Raw genomic sequence first — 25,486 nt, 5'->3', positions numbered from 1 at the left:
GGATGTGGGGAGGGCCCGTGTTGATAAGGGAAGTGTGAGCTGCTACAATCCATCTTTCTGTGTCTCTGCCTATGTCATTAATCAGGCATCAGGGTCCTAATCCCAATACCAGGTGAGTGATGAGGAGCTTTACCACGGGATTGGCTTGGGCACAGTACCATGCCCTGTTGTCCCTGGCTCCCACAGAGGCCACACCTCTGCCATCGAGGTGCCTTGCAGCAGTTCCAGTCAGGGAGGCAATGGCAGAGAAAGCAGACACAGCAGTACAAATGCCTCCTAAAGTGCTGGCAGAATTGTGCAGCAGCATTCTGAAGGCAGTATTTCTGTGGCTCAAACACAGGTCTGAAGCACATTTTTGGTGACTGGTTGCACAGCAAAAAGCTGGCTCTTTGATGCAGAACACCGTGCAAGATGTTCATGTGCTGTTCAAACTACAGCATATTTTGATTCAGTTCATACAGGAAGTATTTTGCTGAGAAAACTGTTAGTAGGATTACATAGAACCTTTTAGTCACCTGTCCATGGAAGCACAAATGGCCTGGGGCTGGGAGGGAAGCATTTGTATCAGCATCCACTCTGTGGAGGTACTGTGAACCCAAACAGATCTTTAGGATGCTTCATTCTCTCTCCAATCCCTCCTTTCTCTGTTGTCTGAACTTTGAGCAGCTCTGCTCAATAAACCCTTTCTGCATCTTTCTGCACTCAGGGTTCAGATCAGCTGACCCACCCCAGGGCTCACATGTGGGCAGCTCTAAGCCATGGGATGTTCCCAGTGACCAGCCAGAGCCCTCCAGAGTGAGGACAGGAGTCCCTGCGAGGACGCACACCCCATAGCAGCCATGGACACAAACAAACACGAAGGTAAAGCATCCTATTATTTCACTTCTTGCTAGTATGAAAGATAGCAAGAGAGAAATATGCTCTCCTAGGACCTGTCTGCTGGCCACCAGCCAGGCCCCTGAGAGCACCTCTCAGCCATGGCAGCTGTGGGCAAATGTTCAGAACTTCCAGTTTCTTAGAAATACCTGGGGGTTGGCATTTTTATCTCCTATTTTAGAATCACCTGCCTCTCCTCTCTGGAAAATAGTCCTATGGCATATGTAATGTCCAGTGTGGGAAGTCATTCCTTTTCTTGCCTCATGCCTCACTTCTGCTTTAGGATGTAGAAAGACTTCTGACTGTTCAAAGCTGTATTTTACATGAGGGTGCTGTGATGATGATCTGCTTCCCTTCCCCATGTGCTTTGTAGCAAGGGGCTCTTGTTCATATCAGTGCCACAACCCAGGTATCTGCACCAATCCCAATCTTGCAAGCACCAAGATGTATCCAGGCCACATTGCTTGCATGCAATCACTCCTTGCTAAGGTTGGCTGCATTCTAAAAAGTCTGCAAAGCTCAAATCCAGGGTTTTAGTGGTTACTGAGTCCTTTCAGAGGAATGTGGTGCTTGCTTTCCACCTCAAACCCATTGTGCTTTGCCTTGCCACCTCAGAGGCACTGTGTCCATATAGTGAGGAGCTCTTGGAACTATGAGCAGGGGGAGCAGCTCTAGGAGTGTCCACAGATGTCAGCTCAGGAGAGAGACTGGGCCACCTCTTTCCCTTTGAAAGGTGCTTGGTGGTGCAAGTATTCATGGCATAATTAACAGAAAAGTTAATTTCTATATTATTATGATTATTCTAATTTGATGAAATTAGGTCTGTATACCTAGGCCCTTATACTACAGCAGGCTGAAAAGGAAATTAACTCAGGGATTTTTTCCAATTAATTGGTATGCCCTCATGGGCTGCAGATGTTCACCGCAGAAACTGGGAGATAACCACAAAGTCCCTTGTTTCCCACAGTGAGACTGTGAGGGGCCTCCCCTGCTCCAGCTCTTTGCAGTGACATTATAGAAATGATCTGGGTTTTTACTGGGTACATTCAGAGAGGGCTCATGGCAAAGGCAGGAGGTAAAGTCACAGCAGCAGTGATCCCCTCCCCACTTCTGGTCTTGCTCAGGAGCAGTTCTTTTTGTATATCCAAGGACATTACAGACTGATCCACAATCAAATCCACATGAAAGATCCCTACAGATTTCTGCAGGACATGGGTCAGGCCCTCTGTGTTATGTATCAGATTGAAAGATGCCCAAAGAAAATTTGAGGAGGCTCTTCCTTGCTGTGCTATGCTTCTACCTGACTCCTCCAGTCCTTCACAGAGCTCAGCATTCAATACAGCCACCCATGTTGTAAGAACAGCATCCCCTTGTCCTCCCAGCACCTGGTTTGTGTTGTACCATTAATTCAGAAACTCTTGCTCTCTTTGGGTCAGTCCTTACTATGCCACAGCAAGAGCCCAACAGAACTGGCACGGGCCCCAGTTTCCATGCTTCAGGAGAGTCACTGTACACACAGCCTCAGCTCCAGGCATCATGAGAAAGCTTCAGGTCAAAGGTTGGTTCCTAATTCATGTGGTTGCAGACACTGGAAAACAAACAAACAAACAAACAAGCCTGGAAAAAAAGAACCAGAAAGGCCAAAGCTGAAGATGAAAACCACCTGTAATTTAAAAGTTGAAAAGTGGGACTTGGTGCAGGGTGGCTGATGAGTTCTGACCCCAAACAGCTGGCAGTTTATCTAGTTATTTCTCCCAGTCAGCCTGCTGCTTCTTGTTTTCCCTAGGAAGCATGGGAGGATATTCCCCAGGGGGTCAGTGTCTGACCCAGCTACTCAACCCCACACCTGAGAGAGCCACTAGTGCAGACAGGAAGTGGCATGTGAGCAGAGAGGAGCACACAGCCTCTCTGCCTCTCCCTTCTGAAAGCCATTGGGGAATTTGCTCAAGTTCCTTTGAATCAGGACAAATCCTAGAGACCAGAACAGGGCCATTTCATAGGTGTCCTTGCTGGTAACCCACATTCCCCCTCAGGGGTAAAGATATCACAATGTGGCTATGCCTTGTATAGCTCTGACTTCCAGGCTTCAGTTTTCCACTGGCTGACTGTGCAGAGTCCTCCCTGCATGCATTTCCAGCCTCTGCAGGGCTCAATTTCTGTGGTCTTAAAGGCCCAGGCTGGAAAAGCACCAAGCATCTGCAGCCAGCACAGAAAGGAGCTTGGCTTCCCCTGGAGTTGGGCATGGGGTTACTGGTTGTCTGTGACTTAACAGCACAGGTGAGTGAGGCTGATCCTTGGAGGCAAGAGAAAACCCATCTTGTGAAGTGGCATTCCCAAGGGGAGGCAATCCAGATGAGGAACAGAGTAGCATGGTGTTTTCTGGGAGTGAGATCCAGCCAGGGAGCCTGATGGTGGGAATAACACAAGGGCCATTGGACTGCAACTGCCTCAAAGTGCAACAGCAGCACAACCAGCAGTGATTTCTGTGATTTCTGTTGGACAGCTGAAGGTTTCTGCACAAGGCAGTTGAACTACATGACCTTAAAAAGGTCCCTTCCAACTCAAATGATTCCATTATTCTAGGATTAATGCCTAGAGATAATGTGTCTGCAGTGTCCAAAATACTTCTGCATAATAGATATAATCTTGTCCATCAGCTAAGTCTGTTTCAGCAATGTTAGGTTGTCCAAGAGCAAGGCGGATCACCATACCACAAACCCCCAGGAATGACAAAACCAATGAAAAAGTGTAATTTTGGGAGGTTAGAAAGGACATGATTGCTGCTTGGGCTGCATTGTGACAAAATATAACTTAAAATACACAGATAAGGTATTTTGCCTTTTGTAGAGGTAATAGAAATATGTACAGATATAGTAGAGGATAAAGTTGACTGTTTCAGTAGAGAAACAGATCACTAATGCTTTAGGACAAAAAGAAATTTTTTTACCTAAGACTTGTACACAGAAATAAACTTCACAGGGAGCAATTTAGTCCTAATTGAACATAGAAGCTTTCTCACTTCCTTGCATGGATCAACTCTGGCCAGACACAGGACAGCAAATAAGGTGAATTTAACATCTGAATTTAGGTGAGTCATTTCTATTTTATAATTGCAGTTTATTTTACAAACTATATGGTGTTCAGACCTCCTAAAGCGAGACTTGAGTCCTTTAAAACTGATTTGTTCCTGTGGCGGGTTTAGTTCCTCAAGAGGGACTTCAAACCCTCTGTTCCAGTTATTTATAGCAGCCATTATAAGTCATTTTAATTGACTGAAGTTCTTTATTCCCACAGGAGGGACTGAAAGTGTGCCTGTGAGTACCCCTGCAACACAGATTTCCCAGGTAAAGATGAGCAAAATGCCCTAAATAACTCCAAGAGTTTAAAGAGTTACTAATATATAAGCAGTAGTTAAAAAGCTAAATTAAGTTGAAGGAAAAATATAGGCATTTACAAGGAACATGGCAACCAAAATGTGCACACTGCATGAATAAATATCACACATCTTGGGCCTCATCTTAAAAGACCTTTCAGTAAAATTTCTCTGCTCACAACCAGTTGTATTTAGAAAGGTGATTTGTGAGCACAGCTAATTAAGCAACTGACTTCGTTAGCACCAATTAGAGAATGTCAATTCACTGGGCTGAGGGGAGATTTCGTGACTGAGCTTTGATGAGCTTTCAGCAAACCTGATGAACTGTCCCAGGAGCAAGGATCTGTTGACTGGCATGGGCCAGTGGTGTCTTATGCAGTAGGGGCCCAAGTCTTCTGTGGGGCTTTGGGTTGTCCTGGCACCCTCACAGCTCCTCAAACCATGGGGGGCTCTTGCCTGATAATCCAGAGCAGCCAGAGTGTTGAGTCCTTCTGCATGTCTTTGTCTGGCTTCCCAGCCAGAAGCTTGGAAACCCTGGTGATCAGTTCCTCCTGAGCTCTGTGCCCTGTCTTTGGGCTAACATTTTTGCTGCTATTGGACACCACAGATGCTGTAAGGCTGTCTATTACCACAGCCCAGGGAGTATCCATCCTGTAAGATGCAGTTTCAGCCTTTCCACAGCGATGTTTCCTACGCATTTCCAGTCTGCAGGAAATGTGACAGAGTTTAAGCACTTCAATCCCTGGTCTGGTTCAGTATGGAACCATAATCTGAGAGAGGAAACATACCCCTGAAGTGGAAATCTAGATTATTTGAGACCTCCCTTGTCACCATTGCAACACTAATGCCTGTAATTGCTTGCAAGTGCACCATGGCAAGTGCAGAAGGCACTGCTTTCCATGAACTATCCAGCACTTCTGTCATCTCATCCTCTTCCCCCATCCAGACAGCTCCAAGGGCCCAGCCCAGTGGATCCAACATGCACGTGGGACTGTGTGCTGGAAACACCATGCACACATGTTGCTTTACAGCTGACACATGGGTACCTTAATGAATCCTTAAATGTCAGTCACCAGCTGGCTCTTCCCTTCTGCTTCAGCAAAGGCCCTGTGGACAATGCAGTTACCAAAAGGGACTGCACCAACATGGAACAAGGGCTGATGAGTACCTGCAGCCCTCTTTAATACCTTCATCGTTCTCTTCTGTACTCTGCTGCTCTGACTGTATTCCTACCTAGGAATGTATATCCTTACCTAGGAATATATATGTCTTGTATACTCCTAGGACCAGCTTCTTTACCACTGTAAATCACTGCAGCTCTGCTGCTTTCCTGCTGTGAGGCACTGCAAGTCTTCGTAATGCTTGGCTGTAGGAGTGCTGCCCTTAAGCAAAGGAAATAGTAGCTGTTCTAAAAATTAGTTGTTTCCTGGTAAAAACATGCAGCATGCAACTCAGAAAAGTCAGATCCAGGGTCTGTGTCAAACGCTGGACTTTGTGCCAGATTGATTTCAAGCAGTGTCCCTCTTTTGAGAGACACAATACCTATTTACTTCTTCAGACCAGCCCCAAAAGAGGTGCAAAGTGATGGACAGTAGATAAGCTGGGGGAAGCACCACAGACACTACTCCTTCATGGCCACAGAAGGTTTTACTCTTATCAAGGATATATTAATAATGGCAGAATTGTTTTGTGCAGTATTTCTTTATCATGAGCCTGTTTTCTACTGGTTTTGACAGGCTTCAGCTCAAGGTCCCAGACAGCAGGTCCTGTTCTAGTGTAAGGACTTAGGCAGCTGCGAAGGTCTGAAGGTGAAAATGGCCATCCCTTTGGAGACAGAGCCCTGGACAGCCTGGCCAGTGCTGGGGGAAACCTGTGGGAACACAGCTGCTCAGAGAAGCAAGGTCTCCTTCTCATGCTTTTAGTGGCAGCCAGGACAGTGACCCAGCTCACCAAGGCTCTGCTGCCCTCTTTCCATCCCACTCCTTCCTTCCATAAACCATCCTTATCTGCCATCCACAATCATCTTCCCTGGGCTGCCTCAAAGCCCAAACAAAGCTTTAAGCTGCAAGGACAGTCGTTATCTTTTACAAATATCTCAAATCGCTGGCACCCACCAAGAGAGGGAGCAGACTGGAGTTTTGCTGCCTCGGGTCCAGGAAGCAGCATCAGCCCTGTGCAGCCTTTGTGAACAGCATGGTTTTTCCACACAGAGCTGAAAAACATCGGGGCAGCAGGTGAAATAGGAGTCATGGGGCCCAAGAAAGACATAACCTACTACAGACACATAGCACTGGATGCCTCACTGCTTTGCTTTGTCAGATTTGAGGGCCATGCTCCAAAGGCAGATGGGTGCTGAAATCTGTACCTGGTAATAAATTATTTAGATGCCTAAATGCTTTTTTTGAGCAGTTCTTGGACAGGTTTGAAGGACTCTCTGTGACTGTGCAGACTGATTTATCCTCTAGGCATTAGTTCATTTAAGTTATTGTTTCCTAAATTCTGCAAGTGTTAAATTACATCTTTACTCCCACTAATAAGTGAGATGGGGCAACACATTACAGTTTAACTCTTGTTTTACAAAACTCTTGTATTACAAAATCTGCCTTTTATTGGTATATGTTGCACTTAGAAACTTCAGAAACACAGAGTTGACTTGACTTTGCAGAGGGTCACAAATCTATGAAGTACCTCTCTGGTCCTGTAGGCATAGGCCATTCCTGTGGAGACAGAGCCCTGTCACTTGGCCAAGACATGGGCAGGGATTGATACTTGAGTGGCTTCCACCTGTTTTCACAGCTTATGGTATTTAAAGGATGATTTTCTACACCTTGCTTTTAGAAATGAGCTCAAACTAAAATCCATAGCTACACCATGTTTGGCAAGAGTTTAAAGATAACATGCTGTTCCTGTGCCACTTCACTTGATTTTGGATCAACCCTGCATCCAATGCAACAAGAATGTATTTCCTCTCTATGCTCTCCTGACCTGCTCAGGGTTTCAGCACTTCTTGTTCCATCATGCAAGCTCTGTGGCTGGTTGGTGTTTCTGGCTGCATTCATCCCTCAAGCAGCAACACAAGGATGCATTTCAGTGTCTGAAACAGCCACTGCAAGCTGCATGGGGCTGAGGAAGGATATATGGGGCAGGACAGACTCAGGCTGGGCTCTGGAGCACTGGGATGGACACACAAAGAAAGTAAGCTAGCACTGTCACCACAAAAGCAGAGACTGGACAACAACAGATCCTGAAATAACAGGTCACTGTCTGCTCTTAGATGCAGAGGATATTTTGTCCAGCCTCTAATCCAAATCTTTCCTTTTGTTGGCTGACCTCTGCTTTCACAGAGTGTTTCAGTGCAGATGGACACCAAAGTCTCTGCAGTGGTCCATTTTTGCTGCCTTGCAGTTTCTTACTCTGAAACCACAAGATCAGCAATGATTCCCATCCCTATACCATTCAAAGGATCTGTGTAGTTTATCCCCTTTCTGGAATTATCTGAGGAGGAGATGGCCAAGCTTGTGGGCAGAAACATTTCACTTTTGGCTTATTCTCCCCAGACTATGTTATCTCCAGGGCCAGCTCCAGGACTGCTCCACTGCTAGCAAGACTTGGGGCTGTGATATCTCCATCCTGAAGCAGATCTCTAAAAGGGATAAGCATAGGTTAGAATGGAATAGCATATTCCAGTTGGAAGGGACAGATCTGGCAAATCAACCCTTTTCACCTGGAGGGCAGTGTGTGATGGCCAGCCCTGATGCAGGTTGGCAGACAGACTGTGCCTGGGCCTTGTCAGCTCAGGGAGGAAGTGTGTCAAGCACCTGTGAGCAGGGATGGGAATATTAACATTTACAGTCACAGTACTTTATAGCCCTCCCTCCCCCTTCTCCAGGCACATATGTTAGGATGTCTGATGAGGCCATGACCATCTGGGCTGAGATATCAGAAGCAGTGTGGTCACTGTCTGCCCTAAGCACCCCTCTACATTCACAGGTCACAGGGTGACACTGCGGCCAGGAGGGTTGGGGGAAAGGGCCGAGCCAAGGAGTCTGGAACTCCAGCTGGCTTGGGGACTCAGAGTTGTCATCCTGATGAAGGAATATGTCCTCAGCCTCCTGCTCCCCTCTGCACTGTCCCAGTGCCTGTGGTTCCTGTCAGTCCCGCTCCTCCTACCCAGGCACTCTGGAAATGTGTGTCCAGCCAGATCAGAGTGGGGGCTGCGGGGTGAGCGCTGGGGTAGGAGTGGGGATGGCAGGCAGACATCCTCTGTAAAGACACTGCCAGTCTTGACCAGAGGAGGCTGGTGCATGCCATTGCCCCGAGGTATCGGAAGCCATCTCTGCTCCATTTGCAGGACTCAAGCGCCTGAGTTCCCGGGGTGGCTCTCCGCTTACCACCAGTGCTCCCGTTTTGGACTCAGTTTATAACCAGATGTTAGGCCGAATTTCTGTTGTAAAGGTAAAAACCTCTGTGCCGAAGCGCCTTGGGCCGCGACCTCGCTGTGGGCTTTGTGCAGGCAGGACGAGCGCCTCGCTCACAGCACTGGGGGCAGAGTCCAGGGTCACCAGCCCGAGCTGCTCCCAAGAGGGTATTCCCTGCTTAGCCCTCTGCCAGCGCTGATCCCCCCTCACTGCCCACCTCCACACCTGCCTTGTCTGCATGCTGTGCCAGCCTGGCTTGCCCCAGTCCATCTCCTGCTTCACCCAGCTATCACTGGCTGCCTCCAGCTTAGGTGGTGAGCTCTTCCAGCAGCACCAGGGCCTCTAGGGACAGAAAATAGAGAGAGTGGGCACAGCGTCACTGTATGCCAGGGGAAAACCTCCTATTCCCTCCCCAGCACAAGTTAGAGCTGCCTCCTTCCATGGAAAGGGCCCGTGGCAAAGGACAGAGCTTCTCCACGGCCCTTGGAGAGCGAGGGGTTAGATCTGTGTGGGGAGAGTACCAGGCCCACGAGCACGTGTGGGAGGAGGACTTGCTCAAAACCAGACACATTCTTGATTGCTCAGCTGCTTTGGAGATTAATAATCTGGCTGCTGTTATTGCAAACTTTCTTGGCATGTTTCAGGCTGTCCTCTCCTACTACAGGCTGACAGGCTGCAAACTGCCAGGGAGCCTGGAAAAACTCAAAAAAGTTTTTTAAAAAAGTCTAAGAAAGGGGCACATTGATTGCCCAAGACAAACACCTCCTACTCTGTACTGAGGCTGCAGCAGAGGCCAAACCTCTCCCCATGTTTCCCAGCCATGAAAGGAGGAGGAGAAAGAGGACAGCACCTTACAGGATGGGTTACACCCAGCCATTGTGACCCTCGGGGACACAAACACCTGAGCTTGGGAGGAGGGACTGAACCCACCGTGTTTGTGGTTGCTGTAGTTGCAGGCATTAGCCTCTGAGCTGAAGGCGGGTTTCACAGAAGCAATGCAGGAGCTGTCACGGATCCAGCATGGAGAGTATGCCCTGGAAGAGAAGGTCAAGAGCTGCCGCTGTGCCATGGAAGAGAAGGTGGCTGAGATGAAGAATTCCCTCAACACATTCAAGGTAGGAGTGTGACCTGTGGGGAAACTGCATACATTTCACGTGAGCTTGTGAGGCAGAGGCAAACATTCCCCTGCTTCCATCAACACTTCCTGTTTGCAAAGAAAAGGAGCTGGCAATTGTTTTGGGTACACCTGGGGTACTTCCTTCTGTGTCTCCCCTGACTGCTCCAACTCAAAAGTAACCCATACTCTGGCCTGTTTAGCCTGCTTGACTGGCCATGAGACAGTGCTGAGGGTTACCTGGGCACAAGCAGCCCTTGCTCTGGGCTGCACATGCCATGGGTTTATGGCCTGTTCATAGGCTACTGCTGGGCCACTGTCCCACACCTCTCCCTGGGTCAGGCCTCCTGCATTTCCTGCGAGAACCAAAGCCACTGGGGAGCAGCAAATTAACACAAAACCCTAAAGCCTTTTGAAGTCACATTTCCACATGGCTGGGAGGAAGTGCTGCCTGGTTTGATCTGGCCCAAGAGGATAAAGACAAAAGGCTGGAGAGACAGCCTAGCAAGAAGGCTTGATGTAGACTTTAGACCAGCCAGCGTGTCCATGCAGAAACTGGATGACGAGGCGGGCAGAGGAACTCTTTTATTGTTCTTATTGCAAATTTTCCCCATGGGGTTTTGCTGAGTCAATAATACCTTGTAAAGTTAAAGAGGGCTGCTTACTGAAAAAGCCCATTATAAACCCTGTGACAGGGAGACAGATGGCACCAAGCAAAAGGAGCTCTTGCTGCCAGACAAGCAAAGGAGACAACAAAAAGGGCAAGGGCATATGGGAGAGATCTCAGAGCAACCGGACACAAGGTTATCTAGGACATTGTCATAGGGGAAAAGGGGATTAAAAATGCAGATAGAAATAATTATGCAAGCAACAGAAGGGGCAAAGGCTGCTGTCCCCCTGCTTCATGCCCATGGTGGCTATTCAAACACTGGGCTCCCAGTGAAGCCACCTCCTTGCCTGGGGAAAATCCTTTGGTTTGCATGAAATTGTTGAGTATTTCTCCTCAATCCTGCTGCTCACGTTCATGAAACCTGCAGGAACTTCATGCATCAGAGATCTACATCTGAGAAAGGCTTGGCTGAAATGGCTTGAGGGAGGATGGACAGGGAGGATATGGAGGGCCTCATTTCCTTAGGAAACCAGGCTAAAAGGGCAGATCCATGGCCTGACTGGAAAAAGTTTATACATGTGAGTGCTCACACTGGGATCTGAACCAAGTGCAACATGTGAATGCACATGCTGGAAAACTGCAGAGGGAAATGTGCTCCCTAAGGTCCACCTCCAAATGCCATTAAGGGCAGGAGCCCCAGTGCTTTCGACTGGTGGTGGGTGAAGCCCTGAGTCTCATCTCCCACCAGTGCCTCGATCATGTGGCACCACACTGGCTTGGGCAAGCTGCCTGTAGAATTAAGGATCACCACATTGTGCCACGTTGTTCATGGCATGTGTGACACATCCTGGACTTGCAAAGGAAGAGCCTCAAATCACAGAGCCACTCCCTCCCCACAGCACCCTGAAGCACCTTTTGTGCACACCAGCCAGCATTCAGAGCTGTGCCACCTAAGGCTGATGGGCACCCTGGGAATGCTGTGCTTTTGCCTGTTTCTCAGGAGGAGCTCAGCGATGCAAAGTCAATGATTGAAGAAATCAGTGCCAAGCAGGAGGAAATGCAACAGAAAATTGAGCAGCTGCAGCAAGAGAAGCGGCGGGAATCACGGAAAATGAAAGCTAAGTAAGGGCCCAAAGCCCAGGGTGCTGAAAATGCTAATTAGCAGTGGTGTCCATTTTGTTCCTTTCTGTATAGCATCATTTCTTAATTTTTTTCCTGGCTGGACATGTGTATCAACCCTGTTTATGATCAGAAATGCTTCAGTTCACCCCAGGCTTTTAGACACACACCCCACAGAGCAAAGACAGAAGAAAAATGCTAACACCTCACTGGGATTCCAACAGCAAAACAGCCCGCAGCAGCTCCCTGGGGAACCAGGGCCTGGCAAAACAGAGACCCACTAAAGACATGCTGGGGCTGTTGATAGTCAGAAGCCTCCACCATTCAGACAACAGCACTGCAATTTCCCCTTCCAAGCTTGCAGGACTCAATGGGCTCCTGATGGTGCAGTCATGCTCTGCTTTCCTGCCACCAGCTTTCTCTCCTCTTAGCAGAGTCAGAGAATGTTTGCACACTGCTGGGCCACACTGATGCTGTGATGAAGTGGATGGTTGTCCAGCTTGGTCCTAATTAGCCTCCTTCTGAAAACAGGGTTTTGATCATGAGTCTATACAGCTGCCTTGATGCAAACACTTTGCAAATCTAGGCTAGCCCCTCAGCTAATTAAGCTATTTAATTAGATGAAATATGCTCTGCAAAAGAATAGATCTGAAATAACCTTCTCCTATAGCCAGTGGAAGTTATTTCCAGAACATTGTTCATGAACTGCCAATTCCATCAAAGCCAGCTCCTTTCCTGGTGTCTGCTAGAGTTGTCCTATTTCTGACAGTATTGGCCACAAAAGTAATGTAGGAGCTTCACCTGTAGCATTCAGACTTTCCAACCACCTCGTTCTTTGTGTTTGCAGAAGAGCACAGAAGGATGACCACGGGTCACAAACAGTGCCAACACCTCTCCAGGGCAGCCCATTTCGATCCATCAACCTTCCAGAACCTGTGCTGATTAATGAAGATTTTACAAGTCTTTTACACAACGTGACTTATGAAAAAGGTAGGAAAGAGAACAGGCAAATGCAAATGCAAATGCAAATGCCTTCCTCAGGGAAAATAAAAAATCAGAAAAAGATCACTGGGGTAACCAGGGTTCAGGAAGTATTTGCTTTGGGAATGCTGTCTCAACAGCCATTTCTTGCCTCCTCCAAGGAGAGGGATGCAAGCTGGATCTTCACTCCTGTAGTGTCAGTAGCAGAGATACAGAACCAAATAGGAACTGTTGATAAAAATCCTGGTTTTGTTTCTGCATGAGGGAGGAGGGCACAGGAAGGAGGATCACACCTTGAAGGGGAAAACACTGTCAGACACTTGGAAGTTGGAATCAGAGAAAAGATGATGGACCAGAACCTTTCATTCTATAATTAAGTTTGGGGGTCTAAACTGGGCTATCATTCTCTTGCTGTTCAGATAGGAAGATAATAAAAACATATTCAGTTAAAATGTCAACAGAGGCAAAGATTAGATGAAAACCATCTGAAAACCAAATGTGCTGTTTTTTATCTGTTTTGCTCACAGTCGTGGCCCTCCTCTGCCCTACACCCTGAGGTGGTGTGTTAGCCCTCTCCCTCACATCCCTCTTGCACAGCCACCTTTCTCATCCACTTCTCCCATTGCTCCTTTCTTTCCAGTCTCATCCCTCTGCTCTTCAATATGCTCCTTTCCACTCAAAATGGCAGCTCTGTCTCTGTGTCAGGTCTCCATCCTCTTTGCTCTGTGTGGGGTATCTTCTATCCAACATGCCAGGAGAAGCCAAGACTGCTCACATTCCTCTGCAGTCACACAGCACTGAGCACAGCAGGGACCTCACATCATCTGCCTGCAAGTGCTACTGAAACGCAGACTGTGACAAGAGCACAGCAGTAAGGATCCTCCCTGGACTGGAGAGTCCAAAAGGGGTGTTTTCATAGCAAAACTGTGAAAGACTAGAGGATTTAACCCTACTGACAGGGCCTGGCAGGAAGAAGCAAGCTCTACAGTTGCCCTCTGTTGCTGAAGTTCCCTTTGTTCTTCAACAGTGTCTGACACCAGGATCATGCCCATGGGAGAAGGAGGTGTGAAAGTCATAGCAGGCCCAGGTAAGAAAATATCAAACATCAGAGGACAGCAGGACAGTGATTCAATTAGAGTGCTTGCCTTACTGCACTGAAGAAATGCTTTCATGGAAAGCATTTCACAGGGATGTCTTTCACTCTGCCATGTACCTCCATTTTCCTATCTGCAGTTGAGATATGAGGGCAAACCTATGTCCCTGAAGTGTCTCTGATGGTCAGTGCCAAGGATTTGGCAGAGAAAACCTTTCTGCTGTTGCTTTCATGGATTCTAAGTGCTTTTGCATAAAGGAAGAATTGAAGCTTCCTGATGTGACAAATAGTGAGAGCACTTTTCCCACTTGGGAAGAGATGGTGTTTTTCTTCTCTAACATTTGTCTAATTTTGGATCTTATTTGGCTTGAAAATAAATGCTGGAAGAGTGCAAACCTTGTTCTGCTGAAGAGCTCACCAACTTCACTTCCTTTGTAAATTAACTCTACAAGGCTACAGCCCTTGTGAAGCACAAAGAATGCTCCAAATTCACCTTCCAGTGCTTCAAATGGATGGAAACATAGCCTAGCTGCCTGCTGCAGCAAAACCTGTCAGAGAGATGCTGAGATGTCTGAGTCCATAGACCTGTTTCTCATTGCAGGAGCAGCCATAGACACAGATGACAGCCTCAAGCCTTCCCTGGCAACAGAGGGGCAGTCAAAAATGCATCTGCCATCAACAGTATGGAAGCAGCCCAAGGACACCAAGGACTGGGGAGATGAATACATTTCCAAAGAGCAGCCAGAGAGAGGGAAAGACATGGGCCAAAGCAGATACAGCTCAGCAGACAACATAATATGTGAACCCTCTTTGGCTGGTAAGGAGTAGAAAACTCTGGCTAGAAAGGCTCAAAGCTGCTGTGAGCTGGCTGGTGAGCAGCATCCATGGAGGGAGACACACAAGCCAGTTTCTGCTGCTGGGGGGAATCTCTCAGGGCCTCACACTCCAAGACCTCTGGCCTTTGTATTTGTTGGGCTGTGTGACTGACAGAACCACTTTATACTCAGGACAGCCCTTCTTCTTTCCAAGACCTGTCAGGTTCAGAGTACTGATGGGATTGCAGCAGTGTAGTTGCTTAAGTGGGTGAAAAACACAACTTCTCATTCTGCAGGGGTTCTTCAGGATGGGAAACCCTGATATGAATTGTTTTGCCTTTGCATGCTTGTTTTGTTATTCTTAGAAAAATTTGGTATTCATAGGGGGAAACACATTTGCTTTGGAGCTTTCTTAGCAAACTGGGGCTCTGGTCATGTCTGGGGCATGCTGTAGCATCAGGGTGGAGTTTTACATTTTGGGGAAAGAAGACACAAAAAGATATCACTTTTAAACAAGTTTCTCCTTTCATGATCACTTCACCAGTCTAACATGCAGCTATCCTTGAAGTCAGTATTTTCTTATTTTTAAATTTAACCATTATCTTCTGGAAGCCAAAAGGCAGAACATTGCCTTGGAGCTGCTGGAGTCAGAAAGGAAGTATGTCATCAACCTTTCCCTAATCCTGAAGATCAAGGCCACACTGCAAGGGCCAGATGTGAAAAGAAGCACCAAAGAGAGAAGGTATTTGACATAATATGCTCTCCGTCTTTTGGGGAGTTTTCTTCAGTCAATATTACTTTTGCATTATCCCCTCACACACTTTCCTTACATCCACACAGAGATCTTTGAACACCTGTAGTTGAAAACTGGAGGTACTGGGAGAGTTTTGCAGTCATTTAAGATGTTCCTGCCTGTCCTTTGCATCTTGTCCACCATCTTCATTCTGATTCTGGGTGAAATCAATGTGAAGTGGCAGAAAGGCAGTAGCACATTTTGACCAGCTCTGCATCAGTGGGCTGTCTCATGAAAGGGCCTGACAAATGGGACAACACGGAAAGCTGGGGATCTCTCCTCCAAGCTCTCAGGGGGATGGCTCAGGACCGTGGTCCTGCATCATCAGCCACAGCAGCATTGCCTGGGGCTTTTTAGTGCTGCTAATTCTGATCAGCCACTCAATGCATTGCAAGGAAAGCCTAAGGAGCTTTCCAAACACTTTATTAATAGCCAGCTGGCGAGGGAACTTGCATGTGCACAGCAGCCAAAACAGGACCCTCTGATGCAGCCAGGATTCCAACCACAAGAGTTAATAACACCTGCACAATGATAGCAATAATAGGTGTAGTCAATAATACATGTGCAAGGCTGTGCTGACCACTCAGGAATGCCCACTCCAGCAGGACTCACTTATTAGAGATGAGGTTTTGCTCTGTGTAACCAGTCTGATTTGGTCTCCCATCAGCTTTTTCCCCAACTCTTTGCGGTTCCTGGTGCAGCAGCACGTGGATTTACTGCACGCTCTCCAGGAACGAGTCCTGAGCTGGCCACGACAAGGAATCCTAGGAGACATCTTCCTGAAGCTGACAAATGATGAGGTATGTTAAAGACCTCTCTAGAATCTTCTGTCATGATTCATGATGTTTTGTTGAGGCACAGGTGGGCAGAGACACCTTGCAGCAGAGGGGCTGTGCAGCTGTGGCCTGAAGGGTAAGGCCTTTCAGCAAGCCCCCTTGGAGCACAGTCCTGGGGCATGGCAGCCTCTCTGTTGTTCAGGGATCCCACATGCCAGACCCACCTGTGGGCAAGCAGCCTCATAGCACAGCTGCATAAGCTACATGAGACCCAGACCTGCTTGCAGGAGCCACATGTGAGCCTAGACAGCTTGAGTGGCTGTATTTCCAGTGAGGGTGTGAAAAGTGAGTGCTTCTGATGCTCTCCTGCCCCATTACACCTTGCTCAGAGTTCTGACAAGCAGGTGGGCAGGCAGAGGCCCACATGGTTTGTTGCACCCACTTCTGTTGCCCTGGTGAGCAGCAAGGATGTGTAAAAATTCACCTGATACTTTATGAATTTTAAGAGTCTTAGACAAGAAGAGCTTCTTACTGCCCAGACTCTCTACCCCTCCCCACCTTCAGTATAGCTTTACACACTGTGCTCAACAGCTGAACACATTTTATTAAACAGACTTTCCTGAGAAGTTCCAAGCCCTGAAGGAGTAAAACAGCAGCTCTGCTGCACTGATGACCTTCCAACAGTGATGGTAGGGAATCAACAGTTTGGCCGGCTCTGTGACCAAAAATCTCAGTTGTTTGTTTGTTCTTTTCTCTTTCCCTTTTGCAAGAATAATTTTCTGGACTACTACGTTGCTTACCTGAGGGACCTGCCAGAATGCATCTCTCTGATCCACGTGGTGATCCTGAAGGAGGTAAGCTTCCTGCCTGCCTCCCAGACACCTCATGGCAACATGAGAGCCTGGATCTCTTCCTGTTATGCCTACCCATGACAGGACTCTCCTGCCAATCTACTTGTTCTGTTTCCTGGAGGTTGCCGTGGCTGACCGGCACCTACAAAATGCAGCTTTAACACCTTCCTCGCTGTCTGAAACCAAAGCTGCTTTTCTGCTGTGCCATGAAACACTATCTCATATTGAACCTCCCAAAAGCTTGTCTACACACATGACCTTTTCCAGGAACTGTCTCCTGAAAATTGGAGGACTCATGCAAACACAGGGATCAAGACCTTTATAGAGAAAGGAGTCTTCACTTTCAGCTTCAGCTATTTGGTCCTGGATTCTTGGTTTAAACTTGGAAAGTTAAATAAAAAAAGTAGTCTAAAGTGCAATAACTGAATCACATTTGCTTGCTTCCAAGGTATTTTAATTTAGAAGTCATATCATTTTGTTCAATTAATTTGAGCCTAAACTAAGAACTTCATTCTGAACAACAGTGTCTTCTGGGGGTTTCTTCTGGGAAACTTAACTAGTGCACTTTCAACCTGCCTCCCTACTTAATTAGGCTGAGTGTCCCTAGTAGATAATCCCCAACCTAAATGCCTGGTGTGCCCCTGTGAACTGTTGTAACTCCTTACAGCATAACTATTCACTAAACCACAGAACCATCTGGAAGCAGACGTGTTTTATGGGTGGAAAAGACTCTTAAGTCTCTTTCTCTGTTGCAGGTAGAAGAAGAAATCAAGTCAGATCTCTACATTCTGTTCTTTCACATAGTCCAGCGAATCCCTGAATACCTTATTCATCTGCAGGTAGGGCCCCAGGATAGAAACTGTGTTGTTGAACTCTTATCACATTAGGTGACACTTAACTCAGAGCTAGTATTTGGGCCTCTACAGGTACAGGGTCCTGACAAAACCCAGAGGGCTCTTTGAAGAAAAAAACCAAAACAAAACAAAAAACTTTGAAAGGGAAAGCCAGCTAGCAATATCTTAAGTTGCATCTTTTTCACATGAGGCTTGTTTATATTTGCCAATTTCTCCAACTGACCTGACAGAAACAGCTTTTGTCCCCTGGGAAGCCAAAGGCTCTGCTGTCTGCTGCTCTGGGAAAACAGGAGGCCAGAGATGGGAGATGGGACACATCTGAGGGCTCCTAGGGCCCAACAACCTGTCCTACAGAGGGATGGTTGATAAAGAATTCTGGTTCACAGAAGGCTTATCTGAACTGTACTGAAACATTTCAGACAAGGCAAATACACAGAAAGCAAGCCCTAGAAAATCAGAACATTGGTTTATTCACCCAAAGCTAAACTCAACCAGTGCATCACCCATACATCCAATGATTACATTTACAGTGGCCCCTTCTGCATTTGCGCTGGACTATGGGAGGCAGGCCCCATCCAAGTCCCTCAGAAACTCATGGTGCCTAGGAAAGCTCCCCCAGGGCAGTGCCTTGAGCACTCCAGAGTCCTAATCCATGGTTCCAATAGTGCCTTCTCCCCAGAAAGGCTCAGGACAGCCTCCAAACAGCCTGCTCTCCTCTGTGCCTCAGAATGTCCTGAAGTTCACGGAGCAAGAGCACCCCGACTATTACCTGCTGCTGGTGTGTGTGCAGCGCCTCCGGGTTTTCATCTCACACTACAGCCTCCTCTTCCAATGCAATGAAGACTTGCTGATACAGAAGAGGAAAAAGCTGAAGAAGTAAGCAGAACATCAGCTCATTCTCTCTGTCACCAGGGAAGGGAGGGGTGGGGGTAGCCTGGCAAACAGGGAGTTTAGGTCCAGGCAAGATTAACAGGCACATTGCTCTGTTGAAATAAAACAAAGCCCTTTGCACCTGAATGCTGGAGAAGAACAACTATTGGCATTTGCCCTCCAAACTGAGGTCAGATTTAGGGTGGGCCCTTCTGCCTAACTCTGACAGCGAAAGAAAAATCACTTCTAAATCCTTCTAAACATAGCAGCCACATGTTTCATGGGATCATTTGATTTGTTAAGCAGGTGGCAAAGTCACTCCCCAGTGGGAAAACACAGAGGGATTTAGGTCTGGCAGCTTCAGGCCGTGGTGAGGGTGAGGACTGTTTCCCTTATGGGCTGAGACTCCAAAAGAATGGTGATGTTTTACTGGGGGAGGAGGTGGGAGAAACAAAAACCTCCCATAACCTGTTTAACTATGACAGAAATTACCCTGAATGTGGATTTTCAAGTTACAGTTCAGAACAGTTCCTTGAAATCAAGGCTTTTTACTAAAATCAGAATCTGGTTGCCTTTGCTCCTTGTGATGATTTACCTGAGGAGTAGGACAAGATGAAATTTCAAGGGAAGCTTCCAAGTATGGAGGGTGGTAAAGGGCTGGAGCAGATTGCTGGGGAGGGACTGCTATCAGGAGAGGTGTTGAGAACACCACAGAAAGCAGGATGCCCTGCTGGCTGGAGCAGACTAGGTGGAACAGGCTCTTCCTCGGGGTGGGCAGAGGTGAATGGGAATATTAAGGTCCCTCCCAGTCCTGTTTTCTGTGATTCTACACGCTCGTGCTCATTCCCTGCCTTATTTCTTAGCCCGACGATGGATTTCTCCTCCCTCAGGTCATCCCTGGTGAAGCTGTACAAAGGTCTCACCTCCCAGTGTACAAGCCAGGAGGTTTCTCCAACACCCAGTGCAGCATCAATGCGGGACAGTGGGATCCATACTGAAGAGGCCATACAGTCATTCCCAGCAGCACCTTCCTCTGGCACAACCACCCCGTAAGCCTGTTGTCCTCATGGGCAGCTTTAGAGTAGGCTGAAAACTCTCCTCACCCACACCATGCCAGTGACACCAGGCAGCTACAGGCTGTCATTGCCAAAAGCACTCCCTCTATTTGGGTAGAGAGATGAAGGGCTGGCTCCATCCTGCTATCCCCCACCATGTGGTTTACAAGCAGGGAATGTTCCAGAGCTCTACTCAGGGCTGCCTGCTAAGGCATCAGGGAGGACATGAATTTGTTTAGGCCTGACAGTGGTGTGCACAGTAACACCCTGCATTATTCACTGTCAACATTACTGGAGCTGGGAAACAGGACCAAGGTCTCAGAGCAGGGAAAGAAATACTTTTCCATACAGCACATAATGGAATTATGTGATTCACTATCACAAGATACAAGTAAAAAGTGGGTTCAAAAAGACGCAAGACTAAGTCAAGACAGGGCTACTGGTAGCACCTGGAAATCTTCACAGAATGACAAAATATTCTGAGTTGGAAATTACAAGAATTATGGAGTCCAACTTCTGGCCCCACACAGAACCATCCTCAAGAGTCACACCAGGTGTCTGAGAGCATTGTCCAAACACTTCTTCAACTCTGTCAGGCTTGGTGCTGTGACCACTGCCCTGGGGAGCCTGTGCAGTGCCCAACCACCCCCTGGGTGAAAAACCTTTTCCTGATATCCAACCTAAACCTCCCCTGACACAATTTCAGGCCATTCCCTCTGGTCCTGACACTAGTCACCAAGGAGAAGAGATCAGTGCCTGCCCTTCTGCTGTCCCTCATGAGGAAGCTGCAAACTGCAGTGAGATCTCCCCTCAGTCTCCTCCAGGCTGAACAGACCAAGTGCCCTCAGCCACTCCTCATATAGTTCCCCTTTGGCCATTTCCAGCCTGACAGGTGCCAAATGAGATGATGATCAGAGAAGCATGCTAGACTTTCCTTTATTCTTATGCCAGTAATTTGTGGCTATCGTGCTTTCTTAACTCATTTGATACTAACAAGAGTTTGGCTGCATCATTCCCAGTCCCCCTCTGTTAGCAATGTTGTAGATCAGTCCTTAGCCTCCTCCTCCCCAGACTGCCCAAGCCAATCTCCCTCCCACAGACAGCTTGCTCCAGCCCTCCACCTTGGTAGCCTCAGCTGGCACCACCTCCACATGCATCCTGAACTGAAGACTCAGCTGGAACACAAGGAGGGCAGGAGCCCTCCAAGTACTCCTGACACATTTTGAGGACAGAGTCACCTTACCCAAGAGAGAAACCCAGTCCACCTGAAAAGACAACCAGACCACAGGAAAGTGAGGCACAGCTACATTACAGTGAGAGAAGGAAAGTTAAAATCTAAAATGCAGATGAACAGGATAAAGAGATGGAGCAGTTAGCTTCTCATCTCAGTTTCTATTCATTTCATGCTGCAGAGTACAAAGGTCAGCCAAAGTTACTGGGTAAGCAAGCAGCTCTGTCTCTCCAAGTTTGGTCCTCCTAACCAGCCAGACAGTTTCTGTAAGAGACACCTCTGTTACCATTCTCCAAGACAGGAGAGAATCTTTTGGCCATAAAATCAACACAATAGGGCTGGGGAAGTGAAGGGGTGGAGGGGATTTGTCATGTGTCTCTGTCATCCTTTAGTATTCCACTTCCGTCTGTTTTTTTGTTTTGTTTTGTTTTTTATTTTTAAGGCATTTGATGCCGCAGATGAAGAAACCCCAGCCAGCCGTGATGGAGAACATCCAGGCTGTAAAGCCCCCCGACTGGGAGATGGAAAGCAGAAAACATGAGAGGCCAGAGAACATCCTTGCCTCCTCTCAGCTGACAGAGCAGGAACTTAAGGCCTTGACAGCCCCCTTGCAATCCATCCCCGAAATGGAGTACGAAGCGCCACCGGCTGATGCGGTGGGGAACACCGAGAGAGCCATCAGAACCTCTGTGGAACTGCTGCAGGATGCCAGGAACTTTGCACCAAGCTATGAAGAGTTTGAATACCCTGGGGAGGTTTTCACCATGCCAGGCCCCTACGAAGACGACACCTTCCAAAACCTCGCTCTCTTTGAGAACTGCTCCCCGGCCTCTTCTGAGTCCAGCTTGGATATTTGCTTCCTTAGGCCTGTGAACTTCACCTCAGAACCGGAGAGGACAGACCATGCCTTGCAGCCACTGCCTAAGAGCTGCACTCCCGTGAGCAGCAGCACCTACAAGCGTGAGATGTTCCACAGCAAAGGGAAGCAGCTGAGCAGGTCCCTGAAGGAGCTGCCGCGGAGCGCGGAGGGAGTGAGCACCAGACTCTACAGCACGCGGAGCAGCAGCGGGAGCCGTCTGCAGCAGAAGCAGGACAGGAATGTTCAGCCTCACATGATCTCAGCCTCATCTCGAAGCTCCCAAAGGAGCTACTTCCCCCCACAGAGAGGAGCGGGTGAAAAACCGAGCTTTTTGGAAGTAAGGAGGCTTAAATAGGAGGAGGAAAAAAAAAAGGCACATGGTGGTGCAGCAGCAGCAGGAGAAAGATCTGAGATACAGTTAGAGTAGAACACATCAAAACAGCTTTCAACACATTCCAAGTCCTCAACTGCATGTACATGCCCAAGGGAGGGACAAGACAGCTCGTTTTCACACACATCTTCCCCAGGGACAAGCACGGGGTTGAGGTGCACAGCTGGCTGAGCTAGAACACCCTTGAGACAAGGTAGCCTCTTGTGCGTCTCCACCTGTCACTGAGCTTCCTCCCCAGGTGAATGTTCTGAGCAGCTCACAAAGTTTACACAAAGCTGTTCAAAATTAGCGCTGTGGTTGGCACCCAGTTTAAACAGGTGCCTTTCCGCCTGCTGTGAGGAGTGCTGGGTAAGTCATGCCGGTGTAAACCAGCATGACTTGGCCAAGCTCAGCCCATTTACACCAGCAGGGATCTGGTCCATAGGTTTTGTTTCACCTGTATTTGTTGCCTGGATTGTGCAGACCCATGCCAAAGTCTGTGTGAGAGCAGTCAGAGTCCAGCAACTGTGTCCCTCAGGTGGGACATGGCAAATGGCAAACAGCATGGTAACCCTTCAGGGACACCAGCTCCTGCAGGAGCAATGTTTCTGTAGTTTACAGTGGCTGTTCAGAGTCAGCTTTGGGCTGTCACAGCCAAGGGTGCTCTGAGGTGCTTGGATAGGAGGCTGCAGATGCAGATGATGATGGGAGGTAGGTTCCAACAGCCTGACTGAAAAGGCAGCAAGGAAACTTCAAAAGAGAAGGAAAAAAAAGCCTAGTGAGTGAAGGAGGTGGTAGAGGGTTGAACAGGGGAGATGAGGTAGAGGGAGATGAGCCGTGGGGACACAGCCATCCCAGAGAAAGAGGCCTATGAGCTCTTTGGCACTCACCTGCACAGAGCTATGGCCCACAGCAGGGTGCAGATGTGGAGCTTGTCTAGAACTGCAGGACATGTTCTCCCCCACAGTGCAAAGGAAATCACCATGGCAGTGGTGGGCAGAATTGGAGAAAAGGGTCTTGTCCAGAGTCTTGCTGAGAGGAGCTTGGCACTCTCCTGAAAGAGGGACAGATCTTTTCGTAAGTAGCACATTTACCACAAGGTGTGTGTGCTAATGAACCTTTTGCCCCACAGATATAAAACCATGCAGCAGCAGAGCCAGCAGAAGAGACTTTCATACTTTACCACAGCTCCAAAGCCTGATGCCTCCCTGCCCTAGGGGAGAAAGGAGAGGGTGGGAAGTTCTTCCAACTGCCCAAGCTGGCTTGCTCCCTCACTGGCAAAAGAAGCTAGTGAGCTTCCCCTAAACAAAAAGCTTAGCAAGAAAGGCTCCAGTTCCCTCTAGCAATGCTTATCCTTCTACTCCTCTGTCACTGCCTCAGCCTTAGAGCCAGCAGCAAGCTCTCTGCAGAGATATCAGTGTTGTTTCCCAGCCTTGTCAGCACCTCCTGACCCACCAGGTCCCTCCTAGCACAGAAATAGAGAAGGGAACAAGAATGTGAGGTTGCAAATGCTGGTTAAATTGTCTTTTCCCTTTTAGGAGCTCCATGCAGAAGACAACACCAGGTTCTGCCAGAAGGATGACAATGAGCAAACATCCTTCAGCGACCACAACCCGCGGCACGAGCCCAAGGGGGGGTTCCGGAGCTCCTTCCGCAAGCTCTTCAAAAAGAAATAAGCAGCCCCAAGAAAGGCAGGCCACAGCCAAAGCACAGCAGTGCTTCCCCAGGTCCCCGAGGGTGGAGACAGACAGCAAGGCCCCAGGATCCCCTGACTAACACAGAGGGTGGAGGGTGGGGGAGAGGAGACTCTCACAACTGCCTTATAAATGCATCCTGCTCTTCCTAGCACAGGGCAGGGCCAGGCTTTGGGATGTGGTGGAGCTCAACCAGCAGGTCCAATAAGCACAGGAACTTGCTAGCTTTCATCCCTACCTGACTGAACTTCCCTCAGATCTGGAAAGCTTTGGCCAACCCCTAGTATCTTCTCCTCCCCCTCATCCCCCAAAACTGCTTGATTTGCCATGCATCTTTGCTTCTTCTTCAAGGCAGGTCTTATTTGGGCTCACCCACAACAGAAAGGTTACCTTTGCAGCCCTGGCATCCTGGCCAGAAGTCTAAAATTCCCTCCTTTCTTCTACTTTCCAAAAAAACCACCATCAAAGATGTATTCCAGGAGGCCAGCTCGCATTACCCAGGTGGTTTGAGAGGGTCTAAGAAGCATCAGCTGAAGCACCTGAGCACTGCACTGCCTAATCAGCAACATCCTTTCTTTTGGACTTCCATCACTCGCCAAAATCCCATTTCACCTTTTATGTGAATGCAGTTTTCCTGAATTGTTTCCTGCTGTAGGAATCACTGCTTCTGCTCTCAGAATCGCCCGTGTCTCCAGGCAGGTGATGAAGGCTGGGCCCAGGGCCTGCCACAAGAGACACTCTTCTCCACCTTATCCCCAGTGTGGATCAATGCAGATGCTGGTAGTGCCAAAGTGTCCTGGCTCCCGGTCTATAACACACCTGGAACACACTTTGCTATCTCCCTGGCCTGACACCTTCATGAGCCCCATCACATGCAGCTTTGGAAAGGTTCCTCCAGCTAAAAACTAAGGCAGTAGGGCAGGAAAGTTGATGGTGCACCATGTTCAGAGTCATAGCCCTCCTTCTTGTGCAAGATCAGTGAGGCTGCACACAGGCCACCCTCCTCACACCTGGACATGACAAACTCTGCAGAAGACTGAGAGCAGCTCTGCTGTGGTACCCGTGTCACGCACCAGCAGCGAGAGCACCACTGGCACAGTGCTGTTACCAGTGCAGTACTGCTGAGCTCCGATGTCACCTGAAGCTGGGACGTTCTGAGGGCAGTTTCAAGAGCAACTGTGCTTTTATCATCTTGTTTTGACAAGCCTGGGACAGTGGTCTATCTAAAGGACAGCTTCACCTGAAAAAGTTGTGAACAATCTTCATGGGGCCAACAGCAATGCCTTGGGGGAAATACTGTGGGACTGGGGGCTTGGGACTCCCCGCATCAGCGCAAGGGTGGCTGATTTTGGGGCCAAGAGAAGAGCACCCACCATGCTGCATGGCACTCCTGGCCATGGCAGGGGAGCCCAGAGCAGGTGCCTGTAGATGCAGTGGCCAATACCTGCTGCAGATGCAGGGCCCAGAGCTCTCCAGTGTTGACTGACCTGCATCTACCACCTGCTTTTCCTCCTCTGCTGGAGGCAATGGGGTATGTGTGAAAAGGGCTATCCAGACAGACAAAACCCATCCTTTACTGCAATCAAGGTTTTCCCTACATTTCAAGAATGTGACCAAGCAAAACCCCGAAGATTAAAATGTTTTAGCTGGTCCCTCTCCCATAGATTTTAATGAAACAAATATCCACTTCTCCTCCTTACAGAAAGGAAAGAAGTACCACACTTTCCTCCCCTA

The 25,486-nt window shown here is 48.3% G+C and overlaps 1 protein-coding gene across 1 annotated transcript; it reads left to right on the top strand.

Moving 5' to 3' along the window:
• Window positions 1–839: 839 nt before the first annotated feature.
• ARHGEF33 (Rho guanine nucleotide exchange factor 33) lies at window positions 840–25,486 on the top strand. Its single transcript, XM_058834580.1, has 16 exons — window positions 840–861; window positions 4,171–4,220; window positions 9,618–9,782; window positions 11,392–11,513; window positions 12,358–12,500; window positions 13,519–13,578; window positions 14,037–14,048; window positions 14,189–14,401; window positions 15,012–15,141; window positions 15,860–15,992; window positions 16,739–16,822; window positions 17,575–17,658; window positions 18,401–18,549; window positions 19,434–19,592; window positions 21,272–22,033; window positions 23,596–25,486. Exons 1-16 carry the CDS (start codon window positions 840–842, stop codon window positions 23,732–23,734), a joined length of 2,427 nt encoding a protein of 808 aa, XP_058690563.1. The 3' UTR covers window positions 23,735–25,486.

Source organism: Poecile atricapillus, chromosome 3, assembly GCF_030490865.1.
Source record: "Poecile atricapillus isolate bPoeAtr1 chromosome 3, bPoeAtr1.hap1, whole genome shotgun sequence".
Lineage (NCBI taxonomy): Eukaryota > Metazoa > Chordata > Aves > Passeriformes > Paridae > Poecile > Poecile atricapillus.
This window is presented reverse-complemented; position numbering and strand designations above follow the sequence as displayed.